The sequence below is a fragment of the Caloenas nicobarica genome, chromosome 14 (assembly GCF_036013445.1).
Source record: "Caloenas nicobarica isolate bCalNic1 chromosome 14, bCalNic1.hap1, whole genome shotgun sequence".
Taxonomy (NCBI): Eukaryota; Metazoa; Chordata; class Aves; order Columbiformes; family Columbidae; genus Caloenas; species Caloenas nicobarica.
In genome coordinates, this window is record NC_088258.1 from 3387342 (window position 1) to 3409499 (window position 22158).

At 55.0% G+C, this 22158-nt stretch overlaps 1 protein-coding gene across 2 annotated transcripts in view; it reads left to right on the forward strand.

The window, feature by feature from the left end:
• The first annotated feature begins 4936 nt into the window (after nucleotides 1–4936).
• Nucleotides 4937–22158, forward strand: part of MAP2K3 (mitogen-activated protein kinase kinase 3) — a 33951-nt gene continuing 16729 nt past the window's right edge. Inside the window, exon 1 of one of the 2 annotated variants that reach the window (XM_065644793.1) lies at nucleotides 4937–5011. In XM_065644793.1, coding sequence (XP_065500865.1) covers nucleotides 4996–5011 — 16 coding nt within the window. In that variant the 5' untranslated portion in view covers nucleotides 4937–4995. Of the gene's footprint in view, nucleotides 5012–18778; nucleotides 19114–22158 lie in introns of those variants that run through there. The other variant, XM_065644792.1, reaches the window with a different exon arrangement.

A 22158-nucleotide genomic window follows, 5' to 3' on the forward strand; every position in this document is an offset into this window, starting at 1 on the left:
AAACCAGCTGTGCGCCACGTGCCCGCGCACCAGCCAATGGCCGCGCCGCCGTTTTGTTTTGGTACGGCCGCCCGGCTCTTAAAGGGGCCGCGCCCCACCGGGAACACCGGGTAGCACCGGAGCGCACCGGCGAGTGTCGGGCGCGGGCTCTACTGATCTGTATTGGTGGTGCACTGGTTTAATGGTCTTGTATTGGTCCTGCACTGGTTTACTGCTCGTGTACCGGTCCTGTACTGGGTACTCTGTACTGGTTTACTGGCACTACGCTAGGCACCAGCATGGTGACAGTGCTGCACTGTGCTATCTGCTCTACAGGAGTTACCGTACTGGGAACCCTGCCCATGTGCTGGGTTCTCTGCACCGGCGTACTGGTCCTACACTGGTGTACTGGTGCTGTGTTGTTGCTGGACTAGTGCACTGGTCTTGCCCCAGTGTACTGGTCCTGTACTGGGTACTCTGTACTGGCTCACTGGTACCGCACTGGAGCCCAGCACGGCGGCACTGGTGCTGCCCTGCTGTGCCATCTGCTCTACAGTAGTTATTGTACTGGGTACCCTGCCCAGTGCTGGGTTCTCTGCACTGATGTACTGGCCCTGCACTGGTGTACTGGGGCTGCACTGTTGCTGCACTGGTCCTGTACTCGTGCTGCACTGTTACCGCCCTGCTGTACTGGTGCTGACCCAGCAGACAGGACCGGTGCAGTGCCAGTGCCCTGCGCTGATACTGCGGGGTGCAGTGGGAGCCCCAGGTCATGGCCCCATGCAATGCTCTGTCCCCCCAGGGACAGGCCTTTTCCCAGGGCAGGGGCTCTGGCGGTGCCCCGCTAGAAGGCCGTGTCACATCCTATCACCCTGCAGCACAGAAAACCCCAGAAAGCACCAGGAGGCTGGTCAGAGTGGCCACGCTGCTGCACAAACAGCCGGCTTCAAGGTGCTCGTCCCAGAGGTTCCAAAAGCAAAGAAAACCTTGTGCGCCGGCTGTCATGGGACACCACAGATGCCTGGGGGGGCACACAAGTGCCATAATCGGTGTTTGTGGGATGGTTGCGCTAAGTGCACCCTCAAAGCCAAAAGGAACCTGAGCTTCCACATGCCACATCGTGTACATCAATAAACTCAATAAACTTGGTGCATGCACCATGTGCAAAGCTGAGGGAGGAAATTGGAGGGGGGGGTGTCTCCATGTCTGTGGAGCGGTACCAGCAACACCTTGATATATTTGAACTGAAAGCTCTCAGAGGCAGGAGCTGAGCCTGTCCAAGGCGTCTGCAAGCCGGCTGCACACCAAGGCAGGCTGGTGGCTGCCTGTGCAACAGGAAAAGCAGCAACACCTAGAATTAATCTGGAACTCCTAATAGCTCACCAGCAGCTACTCTGCACCTAAATACCGTCTCATGTAGCTTGGCCTTTGTTTACTCATTCCTTTGGTTCCTGCTCCCCAAGTGAAGAGTCCATCAGCTGATTAATTCATCAGGCCACTCGGTTTGTTGTGTTTGTGCTGCTCCATCGGCCAGTACCGGTGCTGGTGTTGTGCCCCTCGGGGTCACGGTCTCTTGTTCCCATTGGGGATGAGCAGCTGCAGCACCCACCAGCCTGCAGACGCGGGTGTCTGCTAGGAAGAGAGCTTCGTTACCCTTTTCCTTCTCCATGAAAGGCTAAAAAATGTCGGTGGTGAGATGTTGTCCTTCTCCTCACCCTCTCCCTGGCAGCCTTCACTCCGCTTGTGCTTGCACACCATATGGTGGTGCAGGAAAATAAAGGCAGAAAAACTCCCAGAGCAAGGGAATGCAGGGGAAGGCAAAAATGATGCAAACAGCCAAGTACAGCTGGGATTTTGCAGGCAGGAGGGAGACAAGTGGCACAAGCCTGAGGGCAGGAGGGAGCCTGAGGCAGATGGAGATGAGCTGAATCCTGCACCCCCTTGGAGCTGCGAGGTCGAGCAGGTGCCCTCCAGCGCCCAGTGATGCTTGGGGGAAAGCCAGTCGCTTTGCTGGGAATCCTGAGGAGAGAAGGGAAAGGAGAAATGGGTTTTGCGCAGACAAAGCGGGGCTCCCCGTTGGCTTTCTTGGTGCTTCCCCCCACCCCGATCACTGTACTGGAGGCATCGGGGATGCCCTGTCCTGCTGTGGGTGGGTTTCCAACCCGGGCATGGCACAGCCCTGCAGCGAGGGGCCAGTGCCGACGTGTCAGGTGGGCTGGGATGCACCTGCACCTCCCGATCTCCTCCTCCATCAGACTTTCCTTCCAGACCCTGCAAACCCATGGGTTTATCTACAGCACCCTGGAAATGTGGACCGGCCTTCCAGGGGTGCCAAAAATCCAGCACCCTTGCCAAAATTTCTGGGAGCACTTGGGCTCCATCGGGACGCTTCACTCTGCCTTTGCCTGTGATGATTCTCTCTGCCTCGGGCCAGCAATTACAGCTGCCTCTGATCTTCCAGATACACTTCTCCAGCAAGGCGTCTGCTGGGTGCGATGGCAGCAGCTCAGGCCGATGAGGAGGTGCGGGAGGAAGGAGCCATGCTGGCAGGCGCTGAGAGGTTGGAGAAGAAAAAGAGAGGTGCTCCCAAGAGGTCTCCATGCCCTGCCACCAACAAGGAGGTGACCGTATGGTGCCTCTGGTGCCTTCCTTGCAGCCCGTGGGCGTCTGTGGGCTCCCTCCCCAGCCCCACAGCTTCCCACCCTCTTATGTACCTACCTTTCCATTTGTGCTTCCGCAGCATTCAAACGCCAGGAGGCTTCAGAGCAGGCAACAAGCCCCCACCAGTGCAGTGCCTGGCAGTTCAAGGCAGGTGAATAAAAACCCAGCGGCTGTTTCATCCACCCTGTAATTGCAGCTGGAGCCAGCAGTGATCTGCAGCCCTGCCTGGGGATGCAGGAGGAGGAACGGCGTCGCATGCAACATGCTCGGGGACAGCAGGGTTGTGCCCTGCGCTTGCAGTGACACCCCAGGTGCCACCAGCTCTGGGGTCGGGTGTCAAAGCCGGTCCCACCAGTCCTCGCAGCTCCACAACCAGCTGCACGTTTGCAAAGGTGCTAATGATGCTCTGCCCTGCAGCAGCACCCCCCGAATCTCGCACCCCAACGCTGGCCCAGCCCAAACCCGTTCGACTCAGCCGGGCTGCAGTTCAAACCCTTTTGTTGATTCAGAGATTCATAGAAGTCATAGAATCGTTTAGGTTGGAAAAGACCTTTAGAAATCGTCAAGTCCAACAGTAAAGCTAGCATTGCCAAAATGGAAAGTTTCCCAGAACAATTAAATTTGCTGTCAGTTTGAGCTGTTATTCTCCTTTAATGTCTGCTAAGATACTAAAGTAGTCCTGGAAAGACCTTTTAGGTTTGTTTGTTTTAAGATTATGATTCTAAGTGTGTATGGAAACTAAACACCTTAAAAATTCTTCTTTGAAAATGTACTAGGCTATAAAATATGTGAACTAAAAATGACTGATTTTGTCATTTTTATAAAAACTTGTATTCCTTCCCCAGAAGTTAAACAGGTAGCTCACAGCAATTTTGCCTCCATCTGCCTCCCATACTAAAAAAAAAAAAAAATTAAAAAAAGGTAAAAAACAATGAGGGAACAAATACTGCATATAACCACAGTTTTAAGATAATATGTTGTCAGAATTCGTACGGCTAAAGGCCAGAAAGGTCCAGTCTGCTCCCACCTCCTGCTCACCCAGCCCAGGCTGTGACATCTGCAGCTCTTGCATCAGAGCTGATGACCCCGCGGTTCAGCTGGAGCGCATTTTTTTTAGAAAGAATCCTCGCCTGTGTTGAAAGACTTGAAAGGTGGTGAGTCTGCTACATCTCTCAGGAAGGTAATTGCTCCCCCTATTAAAAACCTGTAATTTATTTCCCACTTGAACTTTTCTAGCTTCAATTTGCAGCTGCTGGATACTATGCCACGGCTGCTGCATGCCAGGTCTGTTTGAGACCCCAGCCTGCAGTGATTCCCTTGAGCTGGTTGGTTTTGGGGCAGGTTTTCCAGCCCTCAAACTGATCCCAAACACTGCAAAACACAAAGCTGGGAACAGGCTGGGACAGAGCAGCTGTGATTTCACCTGGGCTGTTGGCAGCTGCCAGCCCTCCAACCCCTTCCTTGTATTTGTATGGGTCATGCTAGGAATTTCGGCCAGAAAATGGCATTTGTGATCTCCCTTTAGCTCGTACAACTGCATCGCTCATGTCTGGTTTGATCGCTACATTCTGCAGCCCAGCTCGGGGTTTTGGGGAAGCATCCTTGCCCCGGGATGTGCCATGGCACATTGCTGGGCTGGGAGGGATCGATTCCTCAGTGACTCGGAGAGGGATAAATCCCCATTGTTTTTTCAGCCAGACTCACTGGTGGGACCCGTGGAAGATCATGGAATAGTTTGGGTTGAAGGGACCTTCAAAGCTCCCGCAGTGCCCCCCCTGCCATGAGCAGGGACTTCTGCACCAGCTCAGGTTGCCCAGAGCCCCGTCCAGCCTGGCCTGGGATGTCTCCAGGGATGGTTCATCCACCACCTCTCTGGCCAACCTGGGCCAGTGGTGTAAAAAATTTCTTCCTCCTGTCCAGGTGGTTTTTTGCACCATGATGTGATGAGCTTGGCCGGTCTCAGCACCAGCCTCCCAGCCCAGCACCACCCTCGCCCCCACGCTCCGTGTCTCTGTACTAGGGGAGGCGTGAGGCAGGACAGAGACCCCCTGGGCCGTGCTGCCACCCGGGCACCGCCCCCAAGCGGGTGTCACGCCGGTGGCGGGGACAGCGGGGACACCCGCGGGGCAGCGCCGCTCTACCCGCCCGCCCGACTCACTTCACCCTCCCAGCTGCGCCCGAGAACCGCGAAGCTCTTCCCGCGGAGGCAGTAACCACGCCTCCCTCCCGCCGCTGACCAATCCCGCCGCGCGGGGGGCGGAGCTTGCCGTCCGTCGCCTGTTCCCCGGCGGCCGCCGCGCTGGGCCGGACTCCGCCGGGCGCCGCGCTCAGCCCGGGCGCCGCGGGGCCGCCGCCATGTCCCTGCCCAGAGGTAGGACCGGGGGGCGCTCGGTGGGGCTGCGGGACGGCTGTTCCGTGGGGAGCGGCGCTGCGGCCGGGCTGAGCCGCCTCCTCGGGTCTGGCGTAACCCGCGGGGACGGCGGGGCTGTTGCCCAACCCGCCGGGCGTGGGCTCCGCGCTGCCGGCCGGGGCCTCCGCTGCCCGGTGCCGGCCGAGGGCCGCGCTGCTCCGCGCCCGCAGCCGGGCCAGGGAGCTGCAGAGCCCGGGGCGTGTGCGCGGCGGCGCGGGGGGGAGAGGGAGCGACGGGGCGCTGAGCCTGCGGGGGAGGGAGGGGGCGAGGGGCCTGTTTGGGTAAAATAATGCCTAAAAAAATGCAAGTTTAACGCGCCACTCGAAGAAACCGGCCGTGGGGGCTCAGCAAACGTCGTGGAGCGGCTCGTACCGAGGATGAGCAGAGCCCGTGACGAGGGGACAGAGTCCTCGCCCTCACGTGTGGCGGCTGGTTTTGGTGACCCAGCGCTGCAGAACCGCAGAGTCGGCTTGGTTGGAAGGGACCCTCAAGATCATCGAGCCCGTGATGGGGTTTCCCGCTGTCTCCGCCGTACGTGGCCGGCAAACGTGGCCGTGCGTCACAGGTGTTATTTATAGAGCATCGCTGTGGCTAAGGTGGCCTGGTCGCGGTCCCCAGGTGAGCACCGGCCGGCGGGCATCGGCCCCGGGTGGCACCGCCAGCGTGCCGGGAAGACGGGGGAACGGCTTCGCTGGCCTCTGGGTGCTCCGGGAGCCGGTTGCATCAGCACCGTGAGCGCGGACCGGACGGAGGAGGGAGCACACGGAGTGCGGCTGCGGCCTCTCTTATCACCGGAATAAAATTTGAGGGGTTTTCCACATTCGGGAGTGATGCACTGGAAACTCGAAGTCAGGAACCATGTGAGCAGATGAACGCACCTCGGCGTGACTTTTTTTTTTTTTTTTTTTTTTTCCTCCCCTTTTTAAATGATCCGTGTCTTAACTGGAGGGAATGTGGACCTGAGTTTCCTGTTTGCTGTGTAAGCAGGGGGTGAATCAGCGGCGATTTACGGTGCTGCTGAGCGGAGCTGCTGACTCACAGGTAGCAGCACATGCCTCCAGCTGCCGTCCCGTGTCGAAAGGGATCAGCCGGGCTTCTTAAAAAGGCTCTTGCTGGGACACCGGAGCCCAGACCTCTCGCTCGGCTTTGCAGGTGCCGTATGTGGATGTGTGGATGGAGGGAAGAGGTGAGCCTGACCCAGGGACCTCTCGGGGGACAAGGGCCAAGCGGGACCCAGGAGGATTTTGGGGGAAGCGGTCTGGCTGACGGCAATCGGTGATGCCTGCGGGAGCACCTGGGAGCGTGGTGCCGGCTCGCGCGGCCGTGGAGGAGGTTTGGAACCCATCTGTGTCTGCAGGTTTCTGGTTGCACAGGCTGGTGGTTGTGCCGAACCCATTCATTCATACAGTTACTCCTGATGTCCTCTGCTGCGGTGCTGCACGTGTGCCGAGCGCGCCTGGTCTCTGCTGGCACCACCAGCTCCGGGTCCTCATCTGACCCGAGCTCCTTTGCCTCCATCAGGGCAGCATCCAGCACAGGGATCGATCCTGAGCATTTATAATGCATCTGCCTCTTCAAAACTCTCTCCTCTCACTCCGCTACATGTCCGTGGTGGGTTTTGCATTTTCCTCGGCGGTGCTGGCCCTCCGAGCGGGTTTGCCGGCTGCCGCGTAGGGATGCTTGTAGGTCTGAGCGTGTGCATCTGCTGCTGGGCCTGCAGACGGTTCTGGCAGCACTCGCGGCAGCTCCTCCTGCCTCTCCTTTCGGGCAGCCTGAGTTTAAGCTGAATTTCCCTCATTTTCCTTAGGGATATTCAGCAAGCGGCCTCAGGTTTGCTGGTTGCTTTCCCTTCTTGGACTTGAGTTGATCGCAGTAGTCAATGGAGGGCGATGGGTTGAAACTGTCGCGTTGGCTATTTCCATGATAGATGCGTACCAAAACTTGCGTGCTGTCGTTTTGGCTTAGTCACGGGGTTGTCTGCTGCCTCGGGAGTTTTTGGGGATGCGCGTGGCTGGCCGTGACACGCGTGATAGGAATGGTGCTGGGCGAGAGCTTTGCCTCCGCTCCGTGCTAAACATAGCTTGGGAGATAAACACCTTCTGGGGATTATGCGAAGCTTAGGAAGGATTTTGGCTTTCTTCCTCTTCCCATTGCTCCTATCTGCTGGATCCAAATTACCTTGTAGGATCAGGTGTGTGGGAAAACACTTGTGTTTGGGCGTTATCTTGCACTGTCAAATATGCAAAAGCTCCGTTGTCTTGGGTCACCAAAACTCCCTCGAGCTGTATTTCGTTGGATGGGTGGCACTGAGGGAAGGAATGGCGTGCGAAGCTCCGGAGCTCTCATGTCCCCTCTTTGCAGAGCTTTGCAAGGGATGCAGCTTCTAGCCACAAATTGTGACATGTGGCTGGTCCTGGGCATGATTTTCCAGCAAAGTTGCATCTTTTTAGGTGAAATGGCTGTTGTGAAGGGAGGAGTGTTGTACCTGAGAGGTTAAAGCAGAAGGGGAGGAAGCCTCAGGGAGTTTGCAGCCCTTGGTGGGTGCGGAAGCCCGGTGGAGGGTGCTGAGTCTATGTTAAACTCTGTGCGTGCAAATCCAGGCTGTTCGAGGCAAATTTTCTACCTGTGTGTGCAGCCTGTGTGAAGACCCGTGTACCCGTCGCTGTGGCCGTTGGCTGTGACTCGGGTGGCCCCCGGGAAGCCCCTCCTGGAGGGACAGGTGGGAGCGTGCCAGCAGGGCAGCACGTGGCTCCCAAAAATGGGGAGTTTGCTGGAGAAAGCAGCTGCGGGGAGGGAGGATGCACGGATGGGGGCTGGAGGAGGAAGACCTGCTTGGCATCCCCTGTGCTCACCCAGTGCCAGCGCCCAAATAATTCAAAAGCAAATTTTTCTGTTTAGGGGAGAAATCTTCCTCTGCAAAGGCAGGTGCTGTTGGGGAGAGGGGGCAGGATGCAGGGGAACCAGGCTGTGTTTCTGGGGAGGCAGCTTTTCTTTGCCACTGAGGCTTGGAAAAATCAGCGGTGAGAAAAGCCAGAGCCCGGGGCTGAATGGGTGCTTGTTCTGGTGGCATGTCTATTCTGGGTGGGTAAATAGGCGGTGGGGACGGGTCCCTCTGGCCGTGCCCTCCACGGGAGCACGCCGCCGTTGTGCACTTCAGTTGGCTGTGAATCCTGTACTGTCTCCTGTACCATTCGTGCTTTTCCTGCTGCCACCCTCCCCCGAAAAAAAGACGGTTTTGCTGAAAATACCCGTGTGGCTGTGACCGGCAGAAGCAGAGCTTTGGCTTCGGGCTCCTGTCACCTCTGGGCAGAGCAGCCGCCAACCTGGTGTCCTCTGAGTGTGTGCGGGCAGGGGGTGGCAGGGCTGGGAGCTCTGATCCCACTAAAACAGATTTTTTTAAAATTTTAATTCTAGGTGAAGTATCATGGAGCTTGCATCTAATTGATTATAACCATATAGAGAGCACAGCACTTTGCTTCTGCCCTCTTCCTCGTGCTGCTTTCTGCTAGAATAACAGTGGGCGCCTGCAAAATATCACCTTGGATGCAATAAATATTTAGCCGTGCTTCAGCAATCTGTTTCCCTCCCTGGAGGGATGCTCCCCTGCTTTTATTCACTGGATAATACTTCTCCCTGAAGGCTGCTGCTTTTATATCCCAGCTCTGGGCTGCAGTCCAGGGCTGAGCCAGAGTTTGCTTTGCCTCTGTTGTTTGCAAAGGGTGGTCGTTGCTGGAGGAAACTCAGCGGTGCTTGGTAGAGCTGCTCTGTGGATTTGGGTTTCTGGTCCCGGTGATTTTGTGACCCAAGAGGCCACCACTGTGGACATGAGGCTCTGTGGGTTTTTGGACGGAAGATGTTTTTTACTGGTATTGATAAGGCTCTTCGCTGGGGAGAGACCTGAGCGAGGAACTTGTGTTGGCTGGGGAGGTGATTTTACTCTACCAATAAAAAAATTTTGGGCTTTACTGGCATGGCTCGGGATCACTTGTAGGGACATATGGAGCTCAATGCACCCGCCGCCTCTTTTGCTGACAATTCGGTAGCACAGGTCAAGTGTTAGCCAGGGATTTTGAGTAGGGAAGAGGACAGAGAGGACTTTTTCATGGTGGAAACTGGACGTTTTCTGTTCTGTTTTCAGCCTGGGACATACCCCGTGTCCCCACAGCTTCTTATCTGCATGCGGACAATGCTGCCCTGATAGGTGGCAGCACTGTGAGTTTAAATGTTGCCCCGAGGAATGCCATAATTACCGGGCAGGATTGCAGCTACCTCAGATGTCATGGTAGCGTCTTGTGGCCCAGCTGGGCTCCGTTTGCACTGGGTCCGAGTCTCTGCCCCCTTTTCTGGCCCTGGGATGGGGCTCCCTGCCTGCACCTTTCCTTGCAGCGAAAGACTGGAGCAACCAGCAAAAGGTTGGTGCCCGTGGGGGATGCAGGGGGTTGTGGTGTGGGGAAGGCGAAGGGCAGGATTTGGGGGTTGTGGTGTGGGGAAGGCGAAGGGCAGGATTTGGGGGTCCCATGGTCCCAGCAGGTTGGGGAAGGAGGGAATCGCTGCCTAATACTGGGAGAGGTTCTGGACCCCCAGCAGGGTAAAGGTGAGAGCAAGGCAGACCCTCCCCAGCGTCTTTCCGCCCCGGTAATCCTGTGCTGTGTTGTCCACGTGGCTTAATTAATCAACGGGCTTAATGCCACAGGGCTCTTTGCACTGTCCGCTCCATCGACCTCTTGCAAGGGAAGGTGGGCAGCGCTTTGGAAGAGCCTTTCGAGCCCTGCAGGCCAGTGGGCTTTTCTGTGTGCCACGATTGCCCTGGTGTGCTGCTGGACCTAACACGGGGGAAATAGAGAAGTGCTTGAGTCGTGGGCTTTAAGGTCAGGAGGGACGATGGCAAGCATCGCGCTCTGCCCGAGCTCAGGGCATTGCTTCCAGGAATTACTGCAGCCGGTCCAACAGATTTTGGGCAAATTAAGCCAGTTTGTGTAAAAACAAAAACAAACACAAACAAAAAATAATCGCCCAGTCTCGTTTTTAAAGACATCCAGTGCTGTCGGGTTTCTCCGAAATGTGAGTGTTGTGACCTCGGGGAGCTGTTTGGTGCGCTGGGGTGTGGTGCAGCGGGATGTCTCTGCCCTGTCCCTGGGAGCGGTGGCTTCATAGCCCGGGGAGCTGGGGAGGGAGAAGGGTGAGGGTGAAGATGAAGGTCTGGCTGTTACCCCCTCCCCAGGCTGCCGCAGCCTCCGTGCTCTGGAAGGTCGTGGCTGAACTAGGTCCATCCCATGCTCTAAGCCTTAATTTCATCATTTCAAGTGAAACGCTGCTTTTTTTTTTTTTCCCTTAAAAAAACATTAATTTCTCTTAAAAACATAATTTGAGTGGAAGAGGAGGCAGGATGAGGAGGAGACAAAACTTACCAGAAGTTGTTTGTAGAGCATCCACCCTTCCTCCCCCCACACCACCACCAAAGAAAAATCTAGTTTTGGAAAGGAAGAAACCTCCAGAGTGCTCGATACAAGTTATTTCCCATCAGAGGCTGCAAACCTGAGCTGTGGTTTGGCTCTGGCATCAGCCTCGCTGCTTGTATGATGAACCTCTGAGGATTATGGTGCTTGTTCCCTCTGCTCCCCGGGACCTGCCCGACGGCACCAACTGTCCCTTGTCACGGGGCTTTTGTACCTTGCTCTTTTCATCTTCTGCAGTGACAGTTCCTGTTGTATCATTTAGGAAGCTTAAAAGCAGCTGTAAGTGATTTGAAATTAATTTAATGATTGATTTAAAGTCTCAGATTTCCAGTAACGAATGCACAGGCGGGATGGGGCATCTTCGATGCAGAGAGCCGTGTCGTCCCTCTCCGGTGACAGATGGGACCGGCGGTGCGGTGACCCGCGGTGCAGGGCAGAGGGACAGGATGGGAAGAAGCCCGTGCGCAGGGCTTGGCAGGTGACAGTCATGTGTCTGACAGATCATAAACACGCAGGGCTGGTTACGTGGACGGGCTGGGGGTGGTTTTGGGGAGGATGACGGGGTTATCTGGGGAGCGTCAGCTTGTCTGGGCTTGCAGGCCAGTTAGATACTCGTTTGTGGTGTGTGGATATAAGTTCCCTCCTAGCCCGAGTCGCGCAGGGACGGCTGATGGAGCAGCCTGCCGTTGCCATGGGAGTTGGCTGTGGTGGGTCGGTGCTGTGCAGCCCTGGACATCTTTACCGGTTACAACAGGACAAGGGGCGATGGTTTTAAACTAAAGGAGGGGAGATTCAGGCCAGACATGAGGAAGAAATTTTTGACGCTGAGGGTGGGGAGAGCCTGGCCCAGGTTGGCCAGAGAGGTGGTGGATGAACCATCCCTGGAGACATCCCAGGCCAGGCTGGACGGGGCTCTGAGCAACCTGAGCTGGTGCAGATGTCCCTGCTCATGGCAGGGGGGGCACTGGATGAGGTTTTTAAGGTCCCTTCAACCCAAACCATTTGGTGATTCTATGGTGTTACTGGTAGCCCATTGAGATGGCAGCACCCTGACCTGGCTTGCTGGAGGACATTTGCCACCCATCTCCAGGCAGCTGGAGCAGGTGTCCTCTCCTACTGCCGGCATCTCTCCCTGCAGGAGACATTTCTTATTAAAGGTAGTGAAGGGCAAGCACGCTGCGTGGTGCAGGTATCTTTTTGCTGTAGGATGGAGATCTTTTTCCTGGTGTTGGAGTGACAAAGTCGAGGCTCCAGAGGGACAGGATGGAGCAGCAGAATGTGCAGCCCTGAGGACCGGTGAGGATGGTCCCTCTGAGTCAGATCTGGCCGTCTGCCCCATGGTGCAGGAGGAGGGTGTTTTTGCAGCTCGTCACTAAAAAATGACGTGGCTCTTTTTCTGAGCGCCAGATGTGCTCACCATCAAGGCTTTTTAAGAAAGCTGCTCTGCATAGTTAAAAATCCCCTGCTGCTGCGCACTGCCTGGTCTCTCCCCTGACGTGCTGCCAAGTTGTACCTCAGCCAAAGATGAAGCGATCTTGTGCTGATACGTGTCTTTGGCTGTTCTTTGTCATCTTCCAAGCACTTTTTAAAGGTGCTCGGAGGGGGTAGGTGGCAGCCCCAGCCCCATGTGCCTGTTTGTAAAACCCTGTGCTTGCTCCCCTGCGGGCACCGGAGCGCGAGGCATTTTTCTTTGTGTGTGTGTGCGCGCACGTGTGCTCAGCTGCCTCTTGAGGTTTCCCTGGTCTCCCCACAACTAAAATCGTCCACCCTGTGCCAAATCCGTACTGGACTTGCCCGTGACGCTCCCTGCCGAGCACTGTTCCCACCGGTGAGAGCTCGGTGGTCAGAGGAGCCAAAGGTGCAGAAAGGAGGATGCAGGTGCTGGGGAGCGGGAGGTGGGTGGCGATGCTGCCAGGGGATCAGCGTGGACCTGGACCAGCCTCCGTTCTGCGCTCTGGCTTTTTTCTCTTTGGCAGCGCCCGTTTTTGTTAAGGCTGGAAGCAGCTGCCTTAAGGCTGCCAAGAAAAGGAAGTGGTGGTGGGTGTTTAAAATCTGCTTCTACAGCCCCTGTCTGAACTCTTCATCAGCCTCTGCAGCCCGTTTCCTCCAGGCTTTTGGTTGATCCTAGTGATTGCCTGGCTGTGAGCATCATTGGCTGTGAGCATCATCTGCCTCGAGCATCCACGGTGAGCACAGGGTGCCGGAGGACGCTGGCACAGGGCAGGGCTGGGGTTCTTCTCCAAGCCGAGGAGACCCACGGGGCTGTGCCGTAGCTGCGCTGCCTCTTGTGCTCTGCAGACGCTGCTCTGCTGCCCAAGAGAAGCTTTTTGCAGGTATTAATTACACCTGCCCCTGGTTTGTTGAAGGATGCTGGGGTGATGAGAGTAAAGCGGAGCCTGGAGGAGGTGCCTCTAGAAATCACCAGGCAGAAATTGTGGGTGAATTTTAGTTGAAACTCTTATCAGCCTTGCGTGTAGTTTGCTAAGGTGCTAGAAAACGACTCAGCTTTTCCTCCAGCGGTTCTCCCATACGTGTGGTTTCCTTTTCTGTGTGCATTCCAGGTTGCTGCAAGAGTTTACCCTTAATTTTGGATCCACAAAGAATTTAATGTTCGGTAACTGTGGATTTCCCCGTGGGGTTTTACAGTTGCAGCTCAGTGAGGGAAACCGTGTGTAACCGTCACAGGGAAAGGAGCCAACGTGTTTTTCGCTTTATCTCGAACAGGTTTGACGTTTCACACGTCTCCTTCCAGCTCCTCTCCCTGCTGTCTCGCACGCCGCCCTGCAGAGCACCGCTCCTTTCCCCAAAACGCAGATGTGAGGCTCCGTCTCGGGGAGCTAAAGGGGATTTAAAAAAACTTATGTCTTATTTAAATGGAAATGGTTTTTGGAAGCCTTAAGTGTGCCCCGTGAGAATCTGCAGGCTGAGCTGCCCTGAGTCACAGCTCGCGAGCCGGATGCGTTGGAACCGGCTTTACTAGGAAAAGCCTGCAACGCTCACTTCCCCTGAACGGCAGAAGAACTGCAGTGCAATGGGTGGATTCAAGAAAGATAGGCGAGGAGTGGAGAAAAAAAAAGGGTAGCAAAAAAAAATAAAACCCACCCAAAGGGAAGCAGCGGAATGAGGCTGTGCCCTTCCCATCGGCGAAACGCTGCTGAGCTGCAGGCACACCGCCTGCGATTCCCAGGCATGAATCAAAGCTGCCCTGTGGGTACCGGGCAAATCTGCCACAAAATAGGTGTTTTCCCCACGCAGAGCTTTTGCAGACTCATAGAAGAGCCTGTGGGAGGGGAACACGGAGGGTGATGCGGGGCAGTGGGGCTTGCAGCGGCTTTCAGCGTACTGGTGGTCCAGCCTTTAATTGGAAGAGGGATTTTTAAACTTTACAACAGGGCGTTTGGAGGGAAAAAGGAGAACAGTTTGCGGGTGACTTCTGCAAAACGTGGAGCTTAGCAAGTATGTGGTGCTTCTATGTCTCTAGAAGACAGATATATATATATATATATATATAGATATAGATATAGATATATATTTAACTTCCTAAAGCAGTGAGCAGCAGGAGATAGTCTCATGGACTGGCTGGATGTGGGACATGTTCTGGGAATGTGGACAAACATCACTCCTCTGGGGCAGAGAAGCAGCAAAAGGGGAGCAAGAGGTATGTGGTGCAGGTCAGAGGGATGATGCGGTTGACACCAGAAGGAGCTGCAGGTCTGTTTAGTGGCAGGAGAAGCAGCTGCAGGTCTGTCTCACTGCGGCTGAGCTCTCCTGCGGTTTCCAGGAGCCAGATCTCCCTTTGCTATATCAGCCCTTTTTCCTGACCCCTCTTGCAAGCAGGTCATGGGCACCAAACGGGTCGCCTGCTGCCTCTCTTAATTTGGGAGCATTGTTAGTGGGTAAGACTGAAGCTTTTCGGCTGGGCCCTGAGGTTTGTGTGTGATAATAGGCTTTACACCGAGATAAGGGTGAGTGATGGCCTGAGGGGAATTGGACAGTGTCCATATTCCCTGGCTGCTCTCAGCCTGTGGTTTTCCTTTGTCTCATCCAGGGAGGCCTCCTGGTTCACCCTTTTCCTTGTGATGGGGGTGGATTTTTCTCTCAGAAAACCTCGATGGAGGATCTGGAGGCTCCAACTGGCTGTGTCTGCTTTGCACCAGCTCTCTGGTGTGATGAGCCCTTTCCATTCGTGTCTTCTGCTCGGTTCCATGGAGCTGGGAGAGGACTGGGTGAGAGAGGCGAGGAAAAGGGATGGCACCAAAGATGCTCCAAAAAGAGCAAAGAATTGGTGTGGGGACAGCAGGAGACATAGGGGAGCATGCCACAGTGCTTGCCTGCTGCTTTCTGTAAGCTGCCAGATTGGAAAGAAATAACCAAAGGTTTTCCCTGCTCCTCCACCCTGGAGATGCGGTGCTGGCTCATTGCCGGAGATCCGACGTTTTCCTCTGAAGATGCTTTGTCTGAGCCATGGCAGCATCCCTGGGGCATCCTGGGATGGTGGAGAAGCTCCTCTCTCCCGTGTTCCTGTGTCTCCACTATAGAGAGCATCTTGGCATGGGTGTAACTGGGGAAAAATACGGTCAAAATAGCAGGTGAGCTTGTTTGGTCTGTTGGACATAGACGTGCATGTTGGTTTATGCAGGCAGAGCACGGTCAGTGGCTGGCGGTGGTGGACAGACCTGTTCTGACTCCTGGATCCCCCCCGATGAATTTGCCACATCTGTGGTGAGATAACAGACCTGAAGCGTGTAAATTGTTCTTGCTTGGTCCCCGGTCACTGGGATGCAAGAAACTCCAGGCTGCGGGATGACATTGAGGCCTTCCTTGTGCTGTGGTGTTTGTTGTTGTTTTTCTTTTTTTTTCTTTTTTTTTCTTTTTTTTTTTTTCCTTTTTTCTTTTTTTTTTGTCTTTTTCCCCTACATAAATTCAATTTTCAGGGCAGGTGCCTCTTCTGTCTTACATCACTTGCAGAGATGAAATCACTCAATGCCTACCAAAAAATAAATTGGAGGGAGAGTAGTAGAAAGCTTTTTTTCTTTTTAATAATTGCATTAGAAGCAGAGAGGAAATACTTTTCTCTCTTGCCAAGTTTACAGAGTTTTGGGACACCTGGAAGTACTTATGTTGCATCAGTTTGGGTAGAAAAAGACTGTCTGTTGACTCTGGAGTTGAGTTACAGCTGACAATTAAAAAGTCAAATGACTCTTTTTCCTTCCCCAGATGGGGAAAAAAAAGCTAACCGTGTGCCTCCTGTCGAGATGGTCTATTCCAAAAACGATTTGAGTTTTCTCTCCCTTCAGGAAATTATCACCAGCCAGTGACGTCAATTCCAAACAGGTTTTATTTTTTCATGGTTTTGCCTGTGGGCTGCGAAGTCCAAGGGAGGAGCACTGCTCTGGGAGGGTGGGTACCCGCTGGCAGGGAGATGAGCACAGGTGATGGTGGTTCTGCCTCCTCCTTTTTCTCTGATTTTGCGGGGTTTCTGGCATGCTCTTTGCTTCTCTCTAAGCACCGTCTCCTTCGCCTCATCCCAACAGTTAAGGCGTTGGGGCTGGGATTGCTTCCAGACCTTTGTCTCGTGGCGCTTTGCCAACATCTGCAGCCGAGTCGGTGCAGCTCGTGCTGGTCCCACGAGGTGGCTCGTGGCCACGGGTTCCGCGCTGGCCGTGCACCCTGCGGACTGGCCGGACCTGCGGTTCCCAACGAGCTGTGGGTTGGGTTAATCACCCGTCCCAAGCATTTTCCCACCACTGCCCATCCTCTCCTTGGTGGGTCCACGTTGGCGTTATGCTGCAGCTGAGTTTTGGAATCATGGAATCAGAATAGTTTGGGTTGCAGGGGACCTTCAAAGCTCATCTAGTCCAACCCTTTGCAATGAGAAGGTACGTCTTCACCCGGATCAGGTTGCTCAGTGCGGTCTCTGCTGCTGCTTTTTTGGGGAGAAAATCCAGCCGGAGCGATGCATGCAAAGGATGCAGTCTCCAGTGCTGCAGAGGATGCTCTGCTGGCACCTTGGCTCGGTGCCTGCTCCCTGTGACCGTAACCACTGTCACACTGTGGTTTTGTACCAGCTCTGGTGCAAAGCAGCGTAATAGCGTGTCCTATAATGGCACAGTGCAAATGCCAGCTAGCTGGTGACTTAAAGCTTTCTGAAGCCAGTCTGCTCTCTGCTTGTGTGGGATTCTCGGAGGGCAGCCTGTGTGCTCTGTCATCACGGGGCTGCAGGATACCTTGGAACAAAACACAAAATTGAACCTTTTTTCCAGCCCTCGGGGTTATGCAGGTAACCTAAAAATACAACTGGGACGTCACCGGGCGGTGACATCCTCCCGGAGCTGCCGGCAGAGCCGGTGTGGCTCGCGGTGGCGTTATCTGGCCGGTGCACGGAGCCCGGGTGCGGCTCCGGGCCCCAGAGGTGTCGAGGCCAATGTCACCCTCTGGCTGTTGGTGCCTTTGGCAAACGTGTCGTCCCCAAGTCCCTTGCAGGGTACCAGGAGGTTGCACCGTTCCCCCTTGCATTGGTCTCACCCAGCCCCAGTGTCACCGTCGGTGTGACATCCCGCTCTGTCGGTGGAGACGAGCCCCGTGCGGTATCGGTGGCTGACAGTCCCCAAAATGAGAAAGATGACCCTGTTCCCTTTCCAACTGGATTTGGTTCAAAGGCTTTGTTTAAAAATAGAGCTGCCGCAGAGTTTCCAGGCTGCAGGTCCCGTGCATGGGTCAGGGACATGGGGCTTTCCCGTGGGACGTGCACCTCGTACGTGGAAAAGCGAGTGTGTCCTGAGCTTGCGGCAGCGGCTGCAATACAGCCCTGGCCAGGGAAGCTGCTGCGATTCCTGGTCGGGTGGCGAGGAGCAATCACACAGTGCGCACCATGGCACGGACCTTTCTACGGCCAGAAGAAAAAGGGATATCTTGTGAAAATTGCCTCTTTCCCTTGTTTTTCTTCTCTCTTTTTCTTTTTTCTTTAAAAAAAAAAAAGGTGCTTTCGAGAAGTTCTGTTTCACACCATCCCTGCTGCTCGGGCACTGAAACCCAAGATGTCTAATTCAAAGGAAATGGTGTTTCCCATCCCACCCGCTGGGTTAGGGACTTTCTGCTCCAAAGCAGCTCTGACTTTGTGGGTGTCTGTAAAGAGCCTTGGAGCATTTTATGTCTGGGTCAGGGAACTGGCTGTCAAGACAGAGGGTTAATGACGGGAGGACAAGGCAGCATCGTTCACCCCAGGAGCGCTGGGGACAGGTGCCGGTGGCTATTGGTGCCATCTCGATCGCGGCTCCTGCGTCAGCATCCTTTATGTGCTGATGATCTGTGCCTGAAACTATACCCTGGGAGTGGAAATGCGCCCGAGAAAATATCTTCTGCAGTCCTTCTGAGGCTTATATAAACACTATTTAAAATTAGAGCTGCTCATTATGTTGGTATGTGCATTTACCTTGACCTCTGACTTTTCTGCCTACAAACGCGTATGGCCTGGCACAACCTGCAAGTTAGGGAACGGCCCAGGAGCGAACCGGAGGCATGTTTTCTATAATTAGTTGAAGGTAAAGAAGCTGGTACAGTATCTCCCCTCCAGGCTGACAGGGAAATTGAAAACAAAACTGCAGCCCATCAAAGCCCAGTCTGGCTTTGATCAAGAACTTCAGCGCTGGTTTCTGCAGCCTGGTTTTGAGGGAAAGGGGAAGAGCAGCGATACTTTGCTGTGCCTTTTCTTGCACGTTTGCAGGGAAATGATTTTTATTTTTTTTTCCCCCCATGCCTTTGTCTTTCTCCCTTGCTGTTTACCAGCCAAATACATGCAGCGATTTATATTTTGCCACCAGAGGTGCCGTCTCAGTTGTCGCCCTGGAATAGCTGCTAAGCTCTGTGCCGGTATTGCCATGGAACAATATTTCTACTATTTGTTGTGGTAATAGTTGTTAGCGGCAAAGCAATTAGCGTGTCACCTGCAGCACAAAGAAATGTGACCTCGTTCTATCCTGGCATCCCCTCGGCGCCCAAACCGGCGAGCGTGGGCTTCCCTCTGCTGCGGTGACAGGGACAGTGGGGGGCTGTCCCCGAGGGATGCCTGGGGAGGGGGACAGAGGAGGCAGGAGCGGGCTCTGCCTGCAGGCTGGGTTTGAATAATTGCATTTATCGGAAGAAAACGCGTCCCAGCGGGATGCGCTGTAGCAATCCGGTGCTTCGGTGGCTCCCGGCGCTGGATCTGGCTCCCCCCCAGTTTCCTGTTGACGTCACCTGCTATTTCACCGCTGCAGTTTTTACAACTGTTGAGCTTTTCAAGGGTAATTGGAGCCGAGACCGGCCAAACTCGGCAGCCGCCGATGAGGGAACACGGCGTTACCTTCCTCGTCTCCCCCCGCTCGCCTTCCCCGCTGCTCCCACCAGCCTCGCGGACCCCCGGGAGCTGGGGATACTGGGAGAGGAGAGCTGCGTGAAGCCAACGAGCGATCCGGGCTGTGCATTCCCACCGAAAATAATCATCCGTGCTTGCAAGAAGTGCCGTGGGCCAGATCCTGCAGGATTTTTTTTTTTTTCCCCCATCCCTCTCTTCTGCCAGGCGTGCCAACACTGTTCTTCATTTCTGGGAAACTATGGACAAGAAGCAAGGTACATGTTGCAATTTCCAAAACACGTGGTGGGGGAGAGCAAAGGGCCGATTCTGGTGCTAAAAGGGGCCGTGTAACTTTGTTGGGTCAATCCATAGCGTTTTACTTCTTTCTCCTTGCTTGGGTGGGGGGGGTTGGTGTTTGCAGCCGAGGATCTTATTTTTAAAGCGCTGGAAACTTGTGTGTTTTGTGGGGGGGTTGAAACGCTGGCATCTTAATTGTTTTTTTTTAAAAAAAATCAAATCTAGCATAGCTAAAGGAAAATATTCGGAGGGTAAAGCCAGCTCCTGGCTCCGGTTTTGGTTGCGTTCCCGGGACGCAGAGTTTTCCAGCAGCTCTGGCGTGGTCGTGCCCTGCGAACAAGCCTGTTGTGTCGGAAAGGGGGTGCCCCCGGCAGGCAGGAGCTCTGATTCAGCACAGGCTGACAGGTTCTTTTGGGGCTGCAAGGGGCTTTTTCTGAAGCGTGGTTTTTTCCTCCTCCTCGCTTGCCTTTTTTGCAGAAGTGGCGAGCGCGGGGCGGCGATGGCCCTCGGGAGCCCCTCGCTGCAGCGGGACCTCGGCGGGTTGATGAGTGACAGCTTTCGGCAGGTTGAGAGCTCTTTTTTTCCATTTCCACAGATAGCTTTTTCCACTCGCAACAGCGGAAAACAGCACAAAGCGTGCCTGTGAGGAGCTGGCTCTCGTGACCAAAGCAACCAAATTCCCCTCTCTGCTTTGCACCCTGCCCTTAATTTTTTTTTTTTTTCTTCTTTTTAAATTTCTTTTGGTGCTTTTTTGTTCCAGCTCTTTGTCTGCAGCAGGGCTGCGATTCACCCTCCAGCCCTCTGCCCCTCAGATTGAGCAGAACCGGGATGCATCCAAAACATTTTCCCCAGCACTAACAAAGCAACACGGCTCTGGAAGGTGCCACAGCCGTCCCAGGGCTTCACCTGGGGCTGGAACCAGGCAGCAGAGAGGTTTAATTTCAAAGGTTGGCTCAGGCAAAGAGTTTTATTTGCAGTTCATTAGATTGTCCTGTTCATTTCTCTCCGCCCAGGCCAGCGGAGTGGGCAGGATAAACCTTCCAGGGAGGGGTGCAACTTAATGGGACTGAAGTCGGTGGTGGCAAAGATGAGGATTCAGATCTTGAATTAAGCAATTCCAGGAAACGTCTGTCAGTTCTTAGCTGGTGGAGATTGTAGCATGAGAAAAAAAAAAAATTGCTAGGTTTGTTTTTTGGTGGTTGTTTTTTTTCTTTAGGAGGAAATGGTTCCTTTCTTACCATAAAGGATGCAGTTGCGTGCCTGCAGCATCACGTGGGTTACAATCTCGTCTGCACCAGGAACTTCTGTCAGCTAATTTTCCCTGCCCGGGTGCAAGGCGTTGTGCCCCACGTCCCCGCGGCCGGCAGCCCCTTCCACTGCCCAGGGCACTGTGCTGGCAGCACCTGGCTGTCCCACGTCCCCAGGGCTTGCAGCAGAGCCCTGGGGTACCCAGGACGTGTCCCCAAATCGCCTTGTCCCCCTGCCGCCTCTTTGCCCACGTGGAGGGATCTCCAGAGTGGAGCTGTGTTGCTTTGTGCTTGCAGCCACCCCTCTTCCAGGAGCGCAGTGCCCTGGGAAACCGGAGCGTTTCCAGGATTTTCAGGTGACATAAACTGTTCTTCACGTTCCAGCAATTCCTCCCGCACTGACTCTAAATGGGAGAGACGGTGCCGAGGCCTCGGCGGTGAGGAGGAGCTGACAGCAGCCGCCCGCGGGGGCTCAAAGCAAATGCTGCCCTGGGATGTGGGACAGAAGGGCTTGGGTTGCAAGGTCTTGGCGTGCCCATCCCACTGCCTTTCTGTTCCTCACTTTTTTTCCGTGGGGGGCGATTGCTGGGCTGTGCAATAGTGGGGAGGCTCTGCCTGCCCCGAGCAGGCTGCGCAGAGCTCCAGGGCTGCTCGTTGCTTTTTCTTTTTCCGGGCTGTGCTCAAGGGGAAGCGCCTGCCCGTTCCACCTCTGCCCGTTCCACCTCTGCCCCGCCAGACCTGCGTTAAGCAGCAGAAGTTTGCAGCAAGAAGCAGGAGTTCGGGCCAGCCCGCGGCATGTTGCAAAGCTCGTGGCAAACTTTAGGAGACCCATAACGGGCAAATTCAATCTTTGCCTCTGCTCCCCCAGCTGCAGGGCAGCATCTCTGGTGATTTTATTCCTGCAGGCGTGGGCTGAGCTGGGTTTTCCAGCAGCGTAGGTGGCCCAGCCAGAGCCTGGGAGTGGTGGCAGAATACCTCCAGTTTAATTGGTGCTTTTTCAGATTGGAGCCAGGAAATGCTTTTTGGGGCTAGGCGTGACAGGGTGGGAAGGGGATCGTCGCTGACCCCGGCGGGACGATCCTGGGAAGTCAAGGGCAGCAGTCTGGGGGTGCAGGGAAACAGACTGATGTGCAGGATCCCCGTTATAGCAGAGTTCACAGGGGATGACCAGTGCACAGAGACGTTAAATGTCTCTCCTGTACGGTGCAGGGGGTTTGTAGCGGGGAATTTGCCCGTCACTTTGCTGCCCCTCCAACCTGTGCTTGCAAATCCTGCCTGCGAGCTTGGGCTGCACCGAACAACGTGCCCCATTGATTCCCGACTCCAGACCAGGTGCTCCCGGCTCCCTCCAACCTCGCTCTTGCAGCCAGGGCTGCAGAAGGGCTGACACCCCAGCCTGCGGGACGCCAGGCTTGGGGACATGGGGACTCTGCTCCCAGCTCATGAGTCAGCGGCCGGCACTGCCGGGGGAGCTGGTGGCACAGAAGGTGCTTTGTGCCGACTGTGCGGGGTTACTGTGGCAATTGGGGAGAGGGAGAGCAAACGGATTAAGCAAAATAGCAGCCAGGATGGGGGGCATTTCAGGGCTTTGTGTGAAGGTCTGGTTGCTGGCTGCCTGGGGGGGGCTGCGTGCAAATGTTGTTTGCCTTTCGGAGCAGGTCATAGGTAGAGATGCTCGGTGCAAGGCTCCAGTCAGCAGCGAGCTAAATCCATCCCCCTGGATGGGATGGGACACGTGCCCACGGGGAGCTCCCAACCTTCCTGGGTGCAGAGGGA